The sequence below is a fragment of the Delphinus delphis genome, chromosome 3, assembly GCF_949987515.2.
Source record: "Delphinus delphis chromosome 3, mDelDel1.2, whole genome shotgun sequence".
Taxonomy (NCBI): Eukaryota; Metazoa; Chordata; class Mammalia; order Artiodactyla; family Delphinidae; genus Delphinus; species Delphinus delphis.
The window spans coordinates 107,356,400-107,373,693 of record NC_082685.1 but is presented as its reverse complement, the minus strand read 5'-3'; the positions used below and the strand labels follow the sequence as shown (position 1 = coordinate 107,373,693).

At 37.8% G+C, this 17,294-nt stretch overlaps 2 protein-coding genes across 3 annotated transcripts in view; one reads left to right on the top strand and one right to left on the bottom strand.

The window, feature by feature from the left end:
* Positions 1-14,751, bottom strand: part of TMEM167A (transmembrane protein 167A) — a 36,402-nt gene extending 21,651 nt beyond the window's left edge. The window contains exon 1 of the mRNA XM_060009196.1: positions 14,645-14,751. Coding sequence (XP_059865179.1) covers positions 14,645-14,647 — 3 coding nt within the window. The 5' untranslated portion in view covers positions 14,648-14,751. The remainder of the gene's footprint in view (positions 1-14,644) is intronic.
* Positions 14,752-14,900: 149 nt separating this feature from the next.
* Positions 14,901-17,294, top strand: part of XRCC4 (X-ray repair cross complementing 4) — a 261,129-nt gene continuing 258,735 nt past the window's right edge. For both annotated transcript variants that reach the window (XM_060009195.1, XM_060009194.1), the window contains exon 1: positions 14,901-14,938. The gene's annotated coding sequence lies outside the window, so the exon portion shown is untranslated. The remainder of the gene's footprint in view (positions 14,939-17,294) is intronic.

The window sequence follows — 17,294 nt, the reverse complement described above, 5'->3', positions numbered from 1 at the left end:
GAATATAGATACAGAAATACTCAAAATGTTAGCAAACCGAATCCAACAATACATTAAAAGGATCATACACCATGATCAAGGGGGATTTATCGCAAGGATGCAAGTATTTATCAATATCCACAAATCACTCAATGTGATATACCACATTAGCAAATGGATGAATAAAAATCACATGATCATCTCAATACATACAGAAAAAGCAAACAAATTCAACATCCATTCATAATAAAAACTCTTGTGAAAGTAGATACAGATGAAACATATCTCAACACAATAAAAGCCATTTATGACAAACTCACAGCCAACAATACTCAACCCTGAAAAGCTAAAAGCCTTCCCACTAAATTCAGGAACAAGACAAGGGTGCACACTCTCACCAATTCTATTCAGCACAGTATTGAAAATCTTAGCCACAGAAATCAGACAAGGAAAAGAAAAGGTATCCAAATTGAAAAGGAAGAGTAAAACTGTCTCTGTTTGCAGATGATATGATTCTCTATTCAGAGAACCCTAAAGTCTCCACACAAAAATTAGCAGAATAAATGAGGCTTCTCTGGTGGCGCAGTAGTTGAGAGTCCGCCTGCCAATGCAGGTCCGGGACACAGGTTCGTGCCCCGGTCCGGGAAGATCCCACATACCGCGAAGTGGCTAGGCCTGTGAGCCATAGCTGCTAAGCGTGCACGTCCGGAGCCTGTGCTCTGCAATGCGAGAGGCCACAACAGTGAGAGGCCCGGATACCGCAAAAAAAAAAAAAAAAAAGCAGAATAAATGAATTCAGCAAGGTAGCAGGATACAAGATTAATATACAGAAAGCCGTTGCTTTTTCTTCTCTTCGTTGCTTTTCTTTACACTAACAATGAACTATCAGAAAGAGAAAGTAAAAAAACAATCTCGTTTAAAATCATCTCAAAAAGAAAAAAAAAAAAAGAAAACCCTAAAAATAAATTTATCCAAGGAGGTGAAAGACCTATATGCTGAAAACTATAAAACACTGATGAAGAAAACTGAAGATAACTCAAAGAAATGGAAAGATGTCCCATGCTCTTGGACTTGAAGAATTAACACTGTTAAAATGGCCATACTACCCAAAGCAATCTACAAATTTAATGCAATCCCTATCAAAACACCCATGCCATTTTTCACAGAACTAGAACAAATAACCCTAAAATTTACGTAGAACCACATAATTCCCAGAATTGCCAAAGCAATACTGAGGAAAAAGGACAAAACTGGAGACATAACACATCCAGACTTCAGACAATAGTACACAAAGCTACAGTAATCAAAACAGCATGGTACTGGCACAAAAACAAACATACAGATCAATGGATAGAACAGAGAGCCCACAAATAAAACCACACACCTACGGTCAATTAATCCAGAACAAAGGAAGCAAGAATATATAATGGAGAAAAGACAGTCTCTTCAACAAGTGTTGTTGGGAAAGCCAGATAGCTACACATAAATCAATGAAACTAGAATGTTCCCTCACACCACATACAAACTCCAAATGGATTAAAGACCTAAATACAAGACATGACACCATAACTCCAAGAAGAAAACATTGGCAAAACATTCTCAGATATAAATTGTAGCAATATTTTTTTTATATCAGTTTCCCACGGCAAAAGAAATAAAAGCAAAACAAATGGGACTTAATCAAACTTAAAAGTTATTACACAGACAAGGAAACCATCAACAAAATGAAAAGACCACTTATGGAATAGGAGAAAATATTTGCAATGGATGAGACCTACAAGGGGATAATATCCGAAATACACAAACAGCTCATACAACTCAATATGAAAAAAACAACCCAATCAAAAAATGAGCAGAAGACCTAAAACTAAATAGACATCTCTCCAAAGAAGACATTCAGATGGCCAATAGGCATTTGAAAAAATGCTCAACATCACTAATTAGAAAAATGCAAATCCAAACCACAATGAGATATCACCTCACGCCCATCAGAATGGCTGTCATCAAAAAGTCTACAAATAACAAATGCTGGAGAGGGTGTGGAGAAAAGGGAACCCTCCTATTCTGTTTGTGGGAATGTAAATTGGTGCAGCCACTATGGAAAACAGTATGGAGGTTCCTTAAAGAAGGAAAAATAGAGCTATCATATGATCCAGCAATCCCACCCCTAGGCATATATCTGGAAAAGATGGAAACTCCAATTTGAAAAGATAGATGCACCCCAGTGTTCATAGCAGCACTATTTACAATAGCCAAGCAATGAAAACTAGTCAAGTGCCCAACAACAGTGGATTGGTTTAAGAAGATGTCATACATACACATACACACACACACACACACAAACACACAATGGAATATCACTCAGCCACAAAAAGAATGAAATACTGCCATTTGCAGCAACATGGATGAACCTAGAGAATATCACACTAAGTGAAGTAAGTTAAAGACAAATATCATATGACATCACTTATACGTGGAATCTAAAACATAATACAAATGAATCTATATACAAAACAGAGATAGACTCAGAGACACAGAAAACAAACTTATGGTTACCAAAGGGCAAAGGGACATGGGGAGGGATAAATTAGGAGTATGGGATTAGCAGATGTAAACTATTATACATAAAAGACATAAGCGATAAGGGTTTATTGTATAGCAAAGGGAACTATATTCAATATCTTGTAATAACCTGTAATGGAAAAGAATCTGAAAAAAATATATCTGAATCACTTTGCTGAACACCAGAAACTAACAGAATATTGTAAATCAACTATGCTTCAATTAAAAAAAAAGTATTTCTTGTAAAGTCAGGAGTTAGACAAAAAATAAGAGTTATAAAAAAACTATTTTAAGGTGAAATTGTTACTTGCACATATAAAGCGTTACCTGAAAAGCCCAAAAGAATCTAGTGAAAAATGATTACAGACCATAACGGAATTAAAACTGAGTAAGGTGGCTAGGCACATATTTAAAATACTTAAATCAACAATCATCAAAATTACAATATCAACCAGCTGAGAAACAAAATGGAAAAAAAGGACTCCATTTATAACAGCAATTAGAACAAAACGCTAAAATATATAGGAATAATCTTAACAAGAAATCTGTAATATTGGCATCAAAGACCAATTGACAAAGCCTTAAAACATACGGAAGCATACAATAGTAGAATGGAGTGTATGCCAGGTTCTTATATTGAAAGGCAATACTGTAAAGCTAATCTATAAATTTAAAATGAACCCAACTGCAACAAGTTACTTTTGTTGAAATTGACAACTGATACTGAAATTCATATGGAAAAATAAGTAAGCAAGAATAGCCAAGAGATCCTAAAAAAAGAATTAGCTATCAGAAACTGTCATATTTTTTAACCTTTTACACATTTAATGATTTTTATTTACTAACTATTCAAAACATTAAAAAATTATACATGTTATTTGCCAATATTTTAAGAACCAAAAAATGCTTCTGTACAATGCTAAGTGATGGAAAAACATAATTTCACAATCGGTATATCTGTAGCTATGTAAACCTTTATGCAAAGAGAAGACAATGAAGTGATTATCACTGGAAGGTTTTCAACCTAATTATCAACTTTTCTGGATTTCTCAAATTTTCTAAGTGTTACGAATATGGTCTGAACAAGGTAAAATTGATTTGTAATTACTATTTTAATAGCTGTTCTCTGTGAAAATCATTTCTTCATGGATATAATAAGGATAAAGTTTAATATGTCTTGTTTTTAATTGAACTGGATTTTAACCTTGCATCTGTGAAAGCAAGTAATATATATTTTGAAACCTGAAATAAATCAATAAAAGAAATGGTGATCAACTCTAGAGAGAAATCATAGTATCTCACAATGCTTATTTTTAAAGGTCATATTTTGAACATGTATATGAATTCGTCGATGAATAGTATTTGATAATAATCTAATGAAATATAAAGCACAGGTTTCCTCCTAGCCAACATAACTAAACATGTATTTGATATCTACTTTGTCTGGAGCATGAGGGTAGACACTGGATTAAAAAAAGTACATAGCAAGACAGGAGACAAGATGGCGGAGTAGAAGGACTTGAGCTCATGTACTCTCACGAAAACACCAAAATCGCAACAAACTGTTGAACAACCATCGACAGAAAAGACTCCAATCTACCAAAAAAGATATTCTATATTCAAAGATGAAGAAGCCACAACGAGACAGTAGGAGAGGTGCTTTTGGCAGGTGGGCGACCCACAAACAGGAAAATACTTATATTGCAGAGGTTCTCCCACAGGAGTGAGAGTTCTGAGCCCCACGTCAGGCTCCCCAACTCAAGAGTGGGAAGAGCAGCCCCCAGAGCACTTGGCTCTGAAGGCCAGTGCGGCTCTAATGTAGGAGCTCCACAGGACTGGGGGACAGGACTCGACTCTTGGAGGGCAAACACAAGGTTTCACGTGCACTGGGACCCTGGACAAAGCAGTGACTCCGTAGGAGCCTGGGTCAGACCTACTTATGGGGATTGGAGGGTCTCCTGGGGAGGCAGGGAGTGGCTGTGGGGGCAAGGACACTGCTGGTGAAGGCCCAGGGAATACCCACTGGCTGCCATGTTGGCCTCACCCAATGGCCTGCAGGCTCCAGAGCTGGGATGCCTCAGGCCAAACAACCAACAGGGTGGGAACACAGCCCCACCCATCAACACACAGGCTGCCTAAAGCCTTACTGAGCTCACAGCCACCTCTAAACACATCCCTCGACACGGCCCTGCCCACCAGAGGGACAAGACCCGGCTCCACACAACAGTAGGCAGGCACCAGTCCCTTCAACCAGAAGGCCTGCACAGACCCCTGGACCAACCTTACCCACCAGGTGCATTCCTATACACTAATAACGAAAGATCAGAAAGAGAAATTAAGGAAACAGTCCCATTTACCATCGCTTCCAAAAGAATAAAACACCTAGGATTAAACCTAGCTAAGGAGGCAAAAGACCTGTATTCTGAAACCTACAAGACTGATGAAAGAAACTAAAGGTGACACAAACAAATGGAAAGATATACTATGTTCTTGGATTGGAAGAATCAATATTTTCAAAATGACTATAATACCCAAGGCCATCTATAGATTCAATGCAATCCCTATCAAATTACCAATGGCATTTTTCACAGAACTAGAACAAAAAATCTTAAAATATGTATGGAGACACAAAGACCCTGAATATTCAAAGCAATCTTGAGAAAGAAACAGAGCTGGAGGAATGAGGCTCCCTAACTTCACTCTACTACAAAGCTAGTCAACAAAACAGTATGGTACTGGCACAAACACAGAAATATAGATCAATGGAACAGGAAGGATAGAAAGCCCAGAGATAAACTCATGCACCTATGGTCACCTAATCTATGACAAAGGAGGCAAGAATACACAATGGAGAAAAGACAGTCTCTTCAATAAGTGGTGCTGGGAAAACTGGACAACTACATGTAAAAGAATGAAATTAGAACATTCCCTAACACCATACACAAAAATAAACTCAAAATGGATTAAAGACCTAAAGGTAAGCCCAGACACTATAAAGTCTTAGAGGAAAACATAGGCAAAACACTCTGACATAAATCACAGCAATATCTTTTTGGATCCAACTCCTAGAGTAATGCAAATAAATACAAAAATAAGCAAACGGGACCTAATTAAACTTAAAAGGTTTTGCACAGCAAAGGAAACCATAAACAAAACGAAAAGACAACCCACAGAATGGCAGAAAATATTTGCAAACCAAGTGACTGACAAGGGATTAATCTCCCAACCTAAACATCCACCAACAGAAGAATGGATAAAGAAGATGTGGTACATAGATATAATGGAATATTACTCAGCCATAAAAAAAGAATGAAATAATGCCATTTGCAGCAACATAGATGGGCCTAGAGATTATCATACTAAGTGAAGTAATTCAGACAGAGAAACAAAAATATTATAATATCACTTATACATGGAATCTAAAAAGATGATACAAATGAACTTATTTACAAAACAGAAACAGACTCACAGACTTTGAAAACAAACTTATGGTTACTAAAGGGGAGAGGTCGGGGGGAGGGATAAATTAGGAGTTGGGGATTAATATATACACACTACTATGTATAAAATAGATAATCAAGAAAGACCTACTGTAAAGCACTAGGAACTCTACTCAATATTCTGTAATAATCTATATGGGAAAAGAATCTGAGAAGAATGGATATATGTACATGTATAACTGAATCACTTTGCTGTACACCTGAAACTAACACAACATTGTAAATCAACTGTACCCCAATATAAAATAAATATTAAATTTTAAAAAAGGACATAGCATGATTCCTTCTTTTCAGTTTTATAGCTGACAACAAAAACAACTGATATTCACGGAATTCTTTTTTTTGGTTATCCTATTTATCCTCATATTTGAGGCAGTTGTTATTAATATCCTTCTTTTATACATGGGACAACTGTAGCACACAGCAGTTATAATTGAGTTAGAATATTAAACTTTAAAAACTCAATAGCAACTCATAGCATATGTAAATGATAACTCAGCAATGCTCACAAAAAAAGAAAAAGAAAGAAAAAACGGCCATTTTCCCAAAGAAAAGTCAGGAGAATCTTCAAGGAGAAGGCAGGAACTAAGTCAAGCCTTAAAGGGCTCAATCACATGGCAAAGAATAGAGAGCAGGCTCCAGAGGAGACAAAAGCATGGAAAACGTCCCCACAGAATCAGGAATTAGCAAGTTCAGGGAATAATGAGCAGACTTATTGTTTTAAGCAAAGGATTCACTTAGTTAAGTGGTTGGAAAAGAAATTTGCAAAGTAGGTTTATCATCTTCCTAATGGAGTATCTAAATTCATGATTTTGCAACGTATACTTTTTTTATTCCTTGAATGTCTTGTTAAAGAAACATGCTTAAATGAAATGTCTGGGATTGGTTTCTAAATAATCCAGTGTGTATGGTGGGAGGCGTGGGGCTGATGATGAAACGCTAAGTATCTGAGACTTAGTTACACTCTTCTTTCTTCCTTTGTATGTTTGAATTTTTTCAAAATAAAAGATTTTTAAGAGGCACTTAAAAACATACTATTATTAAAGAAGTGAGGTATGTATATATACATCTATCTGTGTGTGAAACCGTTTACAACTGAAAACCATTTACAAGTATGCACTATATGATACATACAACTTTGTTCCTGGGGTTTATAGACCCTTAAATTTAAACAAATAATCTTAGGTGGTACAGTCTTTTATACTCAGTCTCTGGTCAAGAGTGTTTCAAACTCACGGACATTAGCCTACCACTGCTTAGCCTACCTAAGCATTCCTCTTAATGCTTAGCATCTGTTGCCGACTGATAAAATTTTAGTCTCAGAGTTAAAGGAAACAGATGTTACTGTTCTTTAGAAAAATAATTGAGATTTTCAATATGAAAATGTTATTAAAGGGAAGGGAGGAAGCTAAGAAGCAAGCAAACATATTCGATCACAATATAGAGGGAAAGATGATTAAAACAAAGGTGATAAGGAAAGTAAAATTCATTTACTATGTTTTTTTCTCAGATCCTTCAAATCATGCAACCTTTTTCAAGGTACTCTGTGTTTTTGTACATGCTATCTATTTTTTTCAACCTTCTGGTCTCAACACAAGAGTCATCTCTTCTGAAAAGTGTTCCTTGTCCCTACTCTCCACACCAAGCAGAGTCTGGATCTTTGTACACCTATGTGTTACACACATACCTGCCACCCACCAAATTGTAGTGTAATTGTCTCCTCTATTTTACTGAGGTTCTTATCAGTCCCCTGTGCCTATTAAACAAAATAGTGCACAGTAGTCACTGAAAAATGCTGAAATAACAGGAACTTGACAACAATTACAAATAATGAGCATTTTAACAAATACAAGAGAACATTTTAACAAATTCAAAAGCACACTTAGATTACAAATTAAAAATGCATGCTATGTTTTCTTTATTTAAGAGAAACCGCCACACATTGCTTTGTATTTATATTTACTTATCAATGATATTTTGGAAAATTAAGAATGAAGAAGCAAATATATTTATGTTTATGGTAAAGGACCGGGCTGTAGGGTAAAATAAAGGTCTGAGAGAATTTCTCCTCAGCATCCAAATCTTTTATCACTAACTGGAATTCGGAGAAAGTTCAATTGAGCAGCCAGCCTCGAGATGCCTGCATATGGGACAGTGTGTGTTTTTCTGAGTCCACTTAATTTGTAAGAGAGACATCCTCAAGAGTTCTGGATGCCTGAGTAGGCAAGCTGGCTGGCAGAAAATTCTTGGACCTCAAATAGTTCTCAAACCTAAGGTTTACCTAATTTTCATCGAGTACACCCTGTGACAATGCCCTGTGACAATGCCAGGGAGTATACAATGGCACGCTATTCAGTTTAATAAATTTAGCTAACTATTAAACATTAAATAACACACATTGGAACTAAGGAGTTATAAAACACAAGACAACTTGTTTCTTCTGGAGGCTGTAGGGAAGAATCTCTTTTCTTGCCTTTTCCAGTTTCTAAAGGCTGCCTGATTCCTTAGCTTTGTGACTTCCTGATCACTCTGACCTTGACAACTTTTGTTAATGACTGTCCCGCCTCCCTCTTACAAGGATCCTTGTGAATAAACTGCCCTGTCTCCCCATAATTCAAGATAATCTTCCCATTCCAAAATTCTTAACTTAATCACACATGCAAAGTCCCTTGTGTCAAGTAAGATAACATATTCACAGTGTGTTTTTTTTTTTTTTAAACGGGGTTGGGGAGAGGGGCATTGTCTACCACACCTACATTTCCTTTTTATAAAGAGGTATCCAATAACATTCCCTAGACTCAGGGCTGCCTGTAGCAACATCTGGAGCACATCCTCAAATACAATCAGAATGGTAACCTTTGGGGTCCTGGAATACAGAAGCCCTGCCCTGACCCTAACTGGAAATGAAAATCCCAAACTTTTTTTCTCCAAAGGCCCCTTTTACTATCCCTCCATATTCCAGACCCATTATACTACTCCTAGCTGATTAGAGCTTATGATATGCTTCAAATCATTGTACTAAACTAACTTATCCAAACCAGAGGAAATACACTTAATGACTTAGTCATTTTGTATAATCAATCTGAAGTAAATCGCAATTTGTTAGGCCACTGAAATAAAAATAATTCAGACTTTCAGTTGGTCACCACTAGATCAAACTGTTCATCAATGAAAGATAGAGACTGGTCACTGCAAAGCTTAGTTTCCAAACATGAAATAACCTCTAGTGTTGACACATCTCTTTAAAATTCTCTATTCTCAAGTCAATTTGAAAAGTTAGGAATATTTATTTCAGATTCAATTTCTATCATTTTATCTATAAAGATATAATTTCTTATTTTCAGAGTCATTCCTGAACATTAAAACTATATTAAGTATGGATATAAGGGCAAGAATTCAATACAGTTTTGTTTTTAGCTGTATAAATAAAAATGCGTCTAAGTAAAAGAATACCCAAAACATTAGGAATAGAGGAAGAAACAGGGAAAAGATCCAAGCAACAGAACATAACAAAGAAGGAAACATTGAGAAAAACAGAAGAAATACACATATTGATATGCTAAACAGTGCTCTGCCCAAGAGGCTAAATTACTGGTTGCTAACTGTAGTTAATCTGCAGAAAAGACTTCGACTAAGCCTCCAGTATATTCATTAGTCCTGGATCACTTGAGCTTCACGGAGCTTATTTACTTATTTTTAGGATTAGCAACACAAATTATTTAACCAATGTATTGATTAAGGCCTGTTTTTATGCATATGTCTGGGAGCTTCAAATGTTGACTACGTGGGAAATACATTTTTACTGACATATTAACTAATTCTTCCAGTTTAACTGAATACCAAAATTTTTTAAAACTCCAAACACTAACAATTTTACTTTTTTAAAAACCTACTGTTTTTACACAAAACTAAGGTCATTGATCCCTTTCTGGAGGTGGAAGGAAACCCAGAAATGACATTCCTGACCTAATTGTGATAGAAATTATACAGCACTGGAAATGTGGGTCAGCATTTTATCATTTACAAATCTAGGTCAGGTCAGCATTTCCCAACTAGTTTCTACTTGTAAATTCATATGCACCACTATTATCTCTTAAAATGGAGAACGTGGAAATACAGGGACAAATGTAAGGTAATATGTGAATGTGCAAAGACACCCAACACCCCGTGTGCCCAAGATAAGTGACCACAGGTGACTGAAAAGATTTCTAATAACACACAGAAATAATAACATTTTCTTTTGCACCTCAACTCTGTTCTCCACTGGCAACATTAGTGGTCATTTGTGCCTATTTTCATCTCATTGTGATGGTACCTAGAGTGCATTTGCTATATTTGTGCTGCTTAATTTGAGCTATTTTATGGACACCTCACATCTAAATATGAAGCAACAAGAGTGTCACAGGTATTAACAAGAGAAAGTATACATATAACTATGATTAATAGACTTAAGAAGATGAAGATGTAAATGCTTCACATGTCCTTGATAAATGATTGATAAGAGAAACTATTCTGAAGGAAAAGTGCAAATTCTGCTATGAAAAAAGTACTCTGATCATGCAGTCAGGTAAGAAAGAATGACAAAATGGAAAAACCTGCAAAAATATCGAGTCAGGGTACTGGCTACTCATTAGAATCACCTAGAGCTTTTAAAAACAATCAATGCCCAGAAATTTGGACTGAATTGGGTGGGCATATAGTTTCTCAAAGTTCCCTGGGAGTTTTTACTTGCAGTCAAGGTTACAAGTCACTATGCTACAGAAGACCAGAATCTACTTCAGATACCTACCTAATTAGCCTGAGGTAGTAGTTTTCAAAGTGTAGTTTATGGAATGTTTTCATGGGTTTATGCAGTCAAAACTACTTTTATAATGCTAAGAAAATACCTGCCTTTCTACTGTGATGCCATTTGTATTGATGGTGCAAAAGCAATAGTAGCTACAGAATTATCATCTTAACAAACTCTCTCCACCCTCAACCACTGAGGCATACAAACACTGCTTTTCCTCTTGAATTTCCTGTGGAATTATCAGCATTGTTGTATAATAAAAAGGGCTCAAGATTTGGTGACAAACAGAGCTGTTAAGTTTAAATTTGAGCTTCACTATTTATCAGCAGTATGGTCTTGGGCAAGACACTTAAATCATTCTGCGCCTTTTTCTTCATGTGTACACTGTGGCCAATAATGCAAGTTTTCAATAAAGCTCTGTATGTAAAACACATGGCAGAGTAGGTGCTTAATCAATATTTCCTTGCAATCCAAACAATTATCTAAACTGGAGTTGTGCTTCACCACTCCTTACTAAGCACCATCAAAATGATTTTATTTATCTTTATCTTTCAAACCTAACTACTATTGTCAAGAGTTAAGGCATTCAATCATCTACTATCACTGTATTTGTTTCTAAACTAGTCTTCCAGATTTTAATCTTCTATGTAAATAGACCCTGCATTGTTACCAGTTGGTTTTCCAAAATGCACACCATTCTTTTCCCTGCTCTAAGTCTTTATCAGGTACACAAACATCATCAAAATATAAAGGCCTTGAAATGACTTCAAGATCTGGCCCCAATCTTCCTTGTCTCATCTCTCATCATTTCACTGCTTAACTTCTATTCCTGCCAGTCCCCAAGCAACTATTCAACTTCACGCACTTTGTGTCCATAACTACCATTTCCTTTATCTGTCTGAAGGATAGAAAATGCTTTCCCAGCTCTAGCTAATGATTCCTTCCCTAATCCCTACTCACTCCTTAATATACAGGTCAGAGTGTTACCTCTTTGGGGATGTCTCCCCAGCAGTTCTGAGCCACAATTACTCTTTCCTCTGTTTCTAACATATTTCCTATGTATCTCAGCTACAAGATGAGGGAAACTATCTCACACCCTTTCTCTGATATTTGATTTAACTATAAAATGGGGGCAATAGGTCCTACTTTGCACGGTTTATGAGCATTAAATGAATATATCTGTAAGTCACGTAACACATCAACAGAGGAAGAAATGAAGACAAACTTCCTCAGGTTGATCAAGCAAAGGCTGGGCACTGGGAATGATTCTAACCCTGTTTGGCTCAGGCTAAAGCCCATGTTCTTTCCACCACACATGTAGTCTCTCTACGTCCTAGCAGCTAACACATAAAATTTACTTATTTAATACTCTCCCCCACTGTACTGTAAAATCCTTTAAGACAATGAGCACGTTTTACATGACTTTGTATCCCCAGCCTCTCATTCATTTGAGTATCAACTCTGACACTGTGATGTAGAGATTAAAAGACGTAGTTTCTACTTAAGAGCTCTGCCTAGAGAAGGGAAGAATATAGGCAACACCTTACTGCTGTTTTCTATGCAAGAGAAACACTGGGGGTATATACGTGGAGTACAGATGTCCAAATAGATACCTAAAAGGAGTAGAAGTAAACAGAAGGTACAGGGAAGGCCTCTTGGGAAGAGACGAAATTAAAAGTATTAATTCATAAATGATATAATTATCAGACTGTTTATGCTTTGATAGTTGTAAATTATTATTGCTGATAAACATTTTATGGTCTGCAAATGCATTTTAAAAAATGGATTCATTAAAATGCAGTAATTCAGATTTAAGTCATTATCACGGGGCTACCTCACAAATATACCAAGTGTAGGTACAAACTCAGAAAGAAACCTCATTGTGTAGCTCTTCCAACTACAATGTACATTTTCTGAAATGTGGACAACTTAAGCTCACAGGAACAGGGCAGGAATGAAAAATTAACCACCGGGCAGTTGTTTCTATTTTCCCCCATGTCTGATTGACTTGTTATATTTGAGAGCAACAAATCATTACGACATATTTTATCCTCAGTTATGTTGTTTTTATTAACAACAGCATGAGGACTTCTGGCATCTGGACATTAAAATAAGTTTGAGTTCTGGCTTCACTACCTACTAGGTGTATAACCCCCAAGCACGTCAGTCTCCTTGTGCCTGACTTCCATTGCCTGCAAACATATATTCAGTTTCGAGCCTGAAATAAGACAATGCTTATAAACTGATTTTTCAAATGCAGCCTGGCACATAGCAAGTGCTAATAAACGAGAGCTATTATAGTTAATTTGAAAAAACAAGTATGGCCAGATGATTCAAATACTAATAATCTTAAACACAGTATGTCTTGCTTCTAGATAGTACATAAGACAGTAAGGTGATGAAAAGAATAATCTATCTCTGACTGTACTATGAGCAAAATAACCCAACTTCAGCCTCGAAGAGCATATGCAAGAATTAAGAGTAACAGTCTCTCTACTCTTTTTGAATTGAAAAAGGAACCATATTTTCTAAGTTAAATAACCGCTCACTCATGACACAAGTGTATCCGTCCTATCATGTGGTAGGTGGAGAAAGAAGCTGGCCAAGGAAGGAATAACCCGGTAATAAACTGCCATCTCCTCTATAAATGGTAAACTTCTCCTGGGAAGACATTGTGACTTATGCCCCAGCTATACCCAAAGTAGCTGGCATAAAGCAAACAACAATTAATGAGTTTTCGATTAAATGTCTAAGGGTTTTGTGCTGTATGGGATTCTGCAGGAACTTCTGGGAGCACAAGCTCAGCAACTTTTCACTGTAGAAGAGCTTTTTTGTCATGGTTGCTTTTGATACCATAATAAAAGGCATGCGTCTTTTCCCCATAAATATGCTCATAAACGCAAATCTGGCACATGGACCTCATACATTCACCGCAAGGCCTGGTGTAGAGGCTGTTGGCATTTACCGTAACAAAGGTGAAATGCCTGCAGACATAGCTTGGGAGCTTTTTGCTGTTACTACTGATTATTACATCTGTCCTCTGCCTATGCCGGCTTTATTTTTCTCAACCTGGAGACGTAAGCATTTTGCGAACTTTTGTGACGTATTTCAAGCTTTTCTAAAAGACCCAAACTATTAAAGGAATCTGCAATAAGACGAAGTAACACATAAAACCTTCTTAATGTGTGGAAGGGGAGGAAGGCCCGAGGCCAGACACACTCCAAGCACATTAAGCTCCTGGAAGAGAAGCCACCTCCGCAGACAACTCCAATCATTAAAATATAGCTCATAAAGTAAAGTAGCATCTCTAAAGTTGAGAGAATGGAGTTGGAGGAACCTAAAAGGCCACTAATTCAACATGTGAAAATTAAGGTGTAGCACTTGGGGTTTATTTGACAGCAGGGAAATAAAAACCTGGATCAGGCCCGCAGAGAGATAAGGCGCCGCAACATAACAAGCGCAAACCCGGGCAGCTCTAATGCCTCAAAATGACCACAAAGAGTCTAAGTAACTGATGGGTTAAACCAACCAGCGCACTTCTTCGAAACAAGTCAGGAAAGTGGCCTCGGCTTGTGAGGAGGGGTTCCGCGGCCCCGGGGTCTTTCTTGGGCTGCCGGCCCTGGTTCTCCCTGTTTGGACGTGGAGGAGCCACATGGCTCCCGGGCCTGTGCATCCTCCGAGGCCCGGGAAAATCAAGTTAGTGACAGGGTTCCCTAGCCGGGGACCCGGGATCGCCGCCCAACCCTCCAGCCCTTGTGCGGGCCCGCAGCCCCTTCACAAAGCTCAGCCGCGACCCCGAAGCCCCAGTTCTTACCATAGTGAGGCCGGCGAAACCCCAGCCACATCACCCTTCCGGGCCCTGGGCGGAAGAGGCGTGCAGGCCCGACTTGCCTTTCTCGCTCCTTCCGCGGTCTGGTTGGGCCTGTCAGGGTACCTCCTCCGGAGTCGCACGTCTCAGACTCTACGATAGGCTCCTCTCTACAGGAAAGGGCGGGGTGTAAATGACGTCATTCAGCCCCGCGGAAGTAAATGACACTCTCATTGGCTGCTGGATGTCTGCCTGTGGAGCGGGCCTTCTGGAGGAGACCGGAAGTGGAGTTACTGACAGGTAGGGTCCGGAAGTGGCGATTGCCTCGGTAGTTCAGTTCTTTTCTTTTTTAGCTTTGTAGAACTCCGCAGCGCGCAAATTTATTCCTGCTTGGATTCCCCCCCCACGATGTGTAAGCTTTTGGCCCTTCTGTTTATGGACTCTTTGGGAACACCTGGGTCCCCTGGGCTTACACGCAGGGCGTTCATCTCCTGGGCTCCCTTTTCAGTTTCTCCCTTTGCACCTGAGAGATTCTTTGGAATGTAAAGCGCCTTTGAAATGCCCTGTAAAGTTGTGGGATTAGGAGGACACTTGAATTCGGTGGGTTGTGTTGAGAAGGTGTTGGATCATTTCTCTAACATTGGCGTTTTGTAAATGGGTTCCATCTGGGGCTGAAACGTACTAGGCCCGTTGGGGTCAGGAAAGAACTTTCTGTGGTAACAAATGGAAAGGAACTGCGTTTCCTGAGTTCAGTAGTTGATTAGGTACTCCAGAGAAGGAGTCCAGCTGCAAGATCAATAACATGCCAACTTTTTCTTTTAATCAGTAGTATTATTCTTTAGCTTTCTCTAATTTTAATAATCCCATTAGATAAGGCTTTATTCCCCCCCACCCCGAGATTCTTTTTAAAATGTTATCAGTTTTTTAATGCTTTGACTTAAAGTGGGATAGAGAAAAAGAGGAAAGGAAACTCACATGAGGTGTTGATTTATGTGCTGTTCTTGGCCAAACTATGAGACCCTTCTATATTTAGGGCAACACAGTGATTAGAACATTTGGGTTTCTCCTGTGATTACATCGTTGGCCACAGCCCAACACGTTTTCTTTTCTTTTCTTTTTTTAACCATAACTAACTTTACTTTTGAATCTATTGAATTGTGAAGAGTTGGTCCAAACACAAATTTAGCAAATATTTAACTGAGCTTTATTCAAGGGATCATGAGAGTGCAGCAGAGGAATAAAGATGGCCTGTTCCTTCCAGAAATTTAATGGGCATGGGAAAGAGGGGAATAAGAAATGTATAAAAACGTACTGTACCCTCCTCCTATCAAAAAACAAGCCATAATGCTCTGGCTTGTGATTGCTTTAGAGTATATCTTGCAAGTCTTGCCATTCAAATTAAATAACCTTGGCTTAGTTATGGAAATTATGTTGTGCAACTCATCAAGCTTGGCTTCTAAAGTAGTAACTGTGTCTGCAGACGTTTTGCTTTCATGTGAAGATTGTCTTCATCTTTAGGAACGCTTAGGGTGATATGTAATACCTGAAGTGCACCAGGAAACTGAAGTTGTTAGAGATCACAATTGATGTACTATATTTATGGATTTGAATTAATTTTAGGCCATGGGCTCTTATGTACTTCAGCTTCGAAACAGGAAAGAACAATGTCAGTTATTTTAAAGTTACCCATAGAGGAGCCTAAATAGCAATAGATAAGGTTGAACATACATAAATGTGTAGTTTGTTTTTCATGTATCACAGCAAACAAAGTTAATCTGATGTGTGGCAAGATCTCTACTGGCGGTGGTAATTGAGCTATATGGTCGTTAAGCACATGAACTCCCTGCTCTTGGTTTTCACTGCCAGTGAACTAATGTAAGTACTATCTTACACTGCTGTTTCAAAAGTCTACTTTCCATAGCTGTGCTGTGGATTCTCATTTCAAACTATCTTGGATCATTTTCTTACTTACTAAAAATGAAATCTGACTCTATCATTTCCTTCTTCAAAAATTATTGTCTCTCCTGCATCCAGAAGAGTATTTTTAACTTTGGTTTCATGGGTTCAGTAGGATTGTATGCAAAAATAGTATGTATTTATGTTTTTTTGTGGAGAGAATGCATAGGCTTCCCCAGTATTGTAAGGATTAAATGAGTTATTACAAGTAAGTCATCTAGCCAGGTATTGGACATACACTAAGCACTCAGTAAGGGTTGCCTGTTGTGTGCCTGGCTTGCTTTCTTCACTAAATTAAAAACTCTTTGAAGGGAGGGATAATGGTGGAGGGCTGATTGACTTTCATGTTAGGCACTCAATAAAAGGTTTTTTAAATTAATGGTTTTTAAAATTAAATTGGTATCACTTTTATACCACCAGACCACTTTCTTCCCTCTTCTCTTTTTACTTTGTGTCTAGTATTGATAGCGTTGATTATTTCCTTTTATCTGACTTCCTATTTTTCCCTCATTCAATGATATTCACATATATTAAAAGACAATGGTTTTACTTAACTCGTTTTCTTTGATCCTCAACTAGTCTCCATAGACTGAGGTTGAAGTTCTTTGTTACCTAGTGTTCGTCTTTGTCCTTTTTTTCCTCCCTCTTTTTTTTTTTTTTTTTTGTGGTACGTGGGCCTCTCACTGTTGTGGCCTCTCCA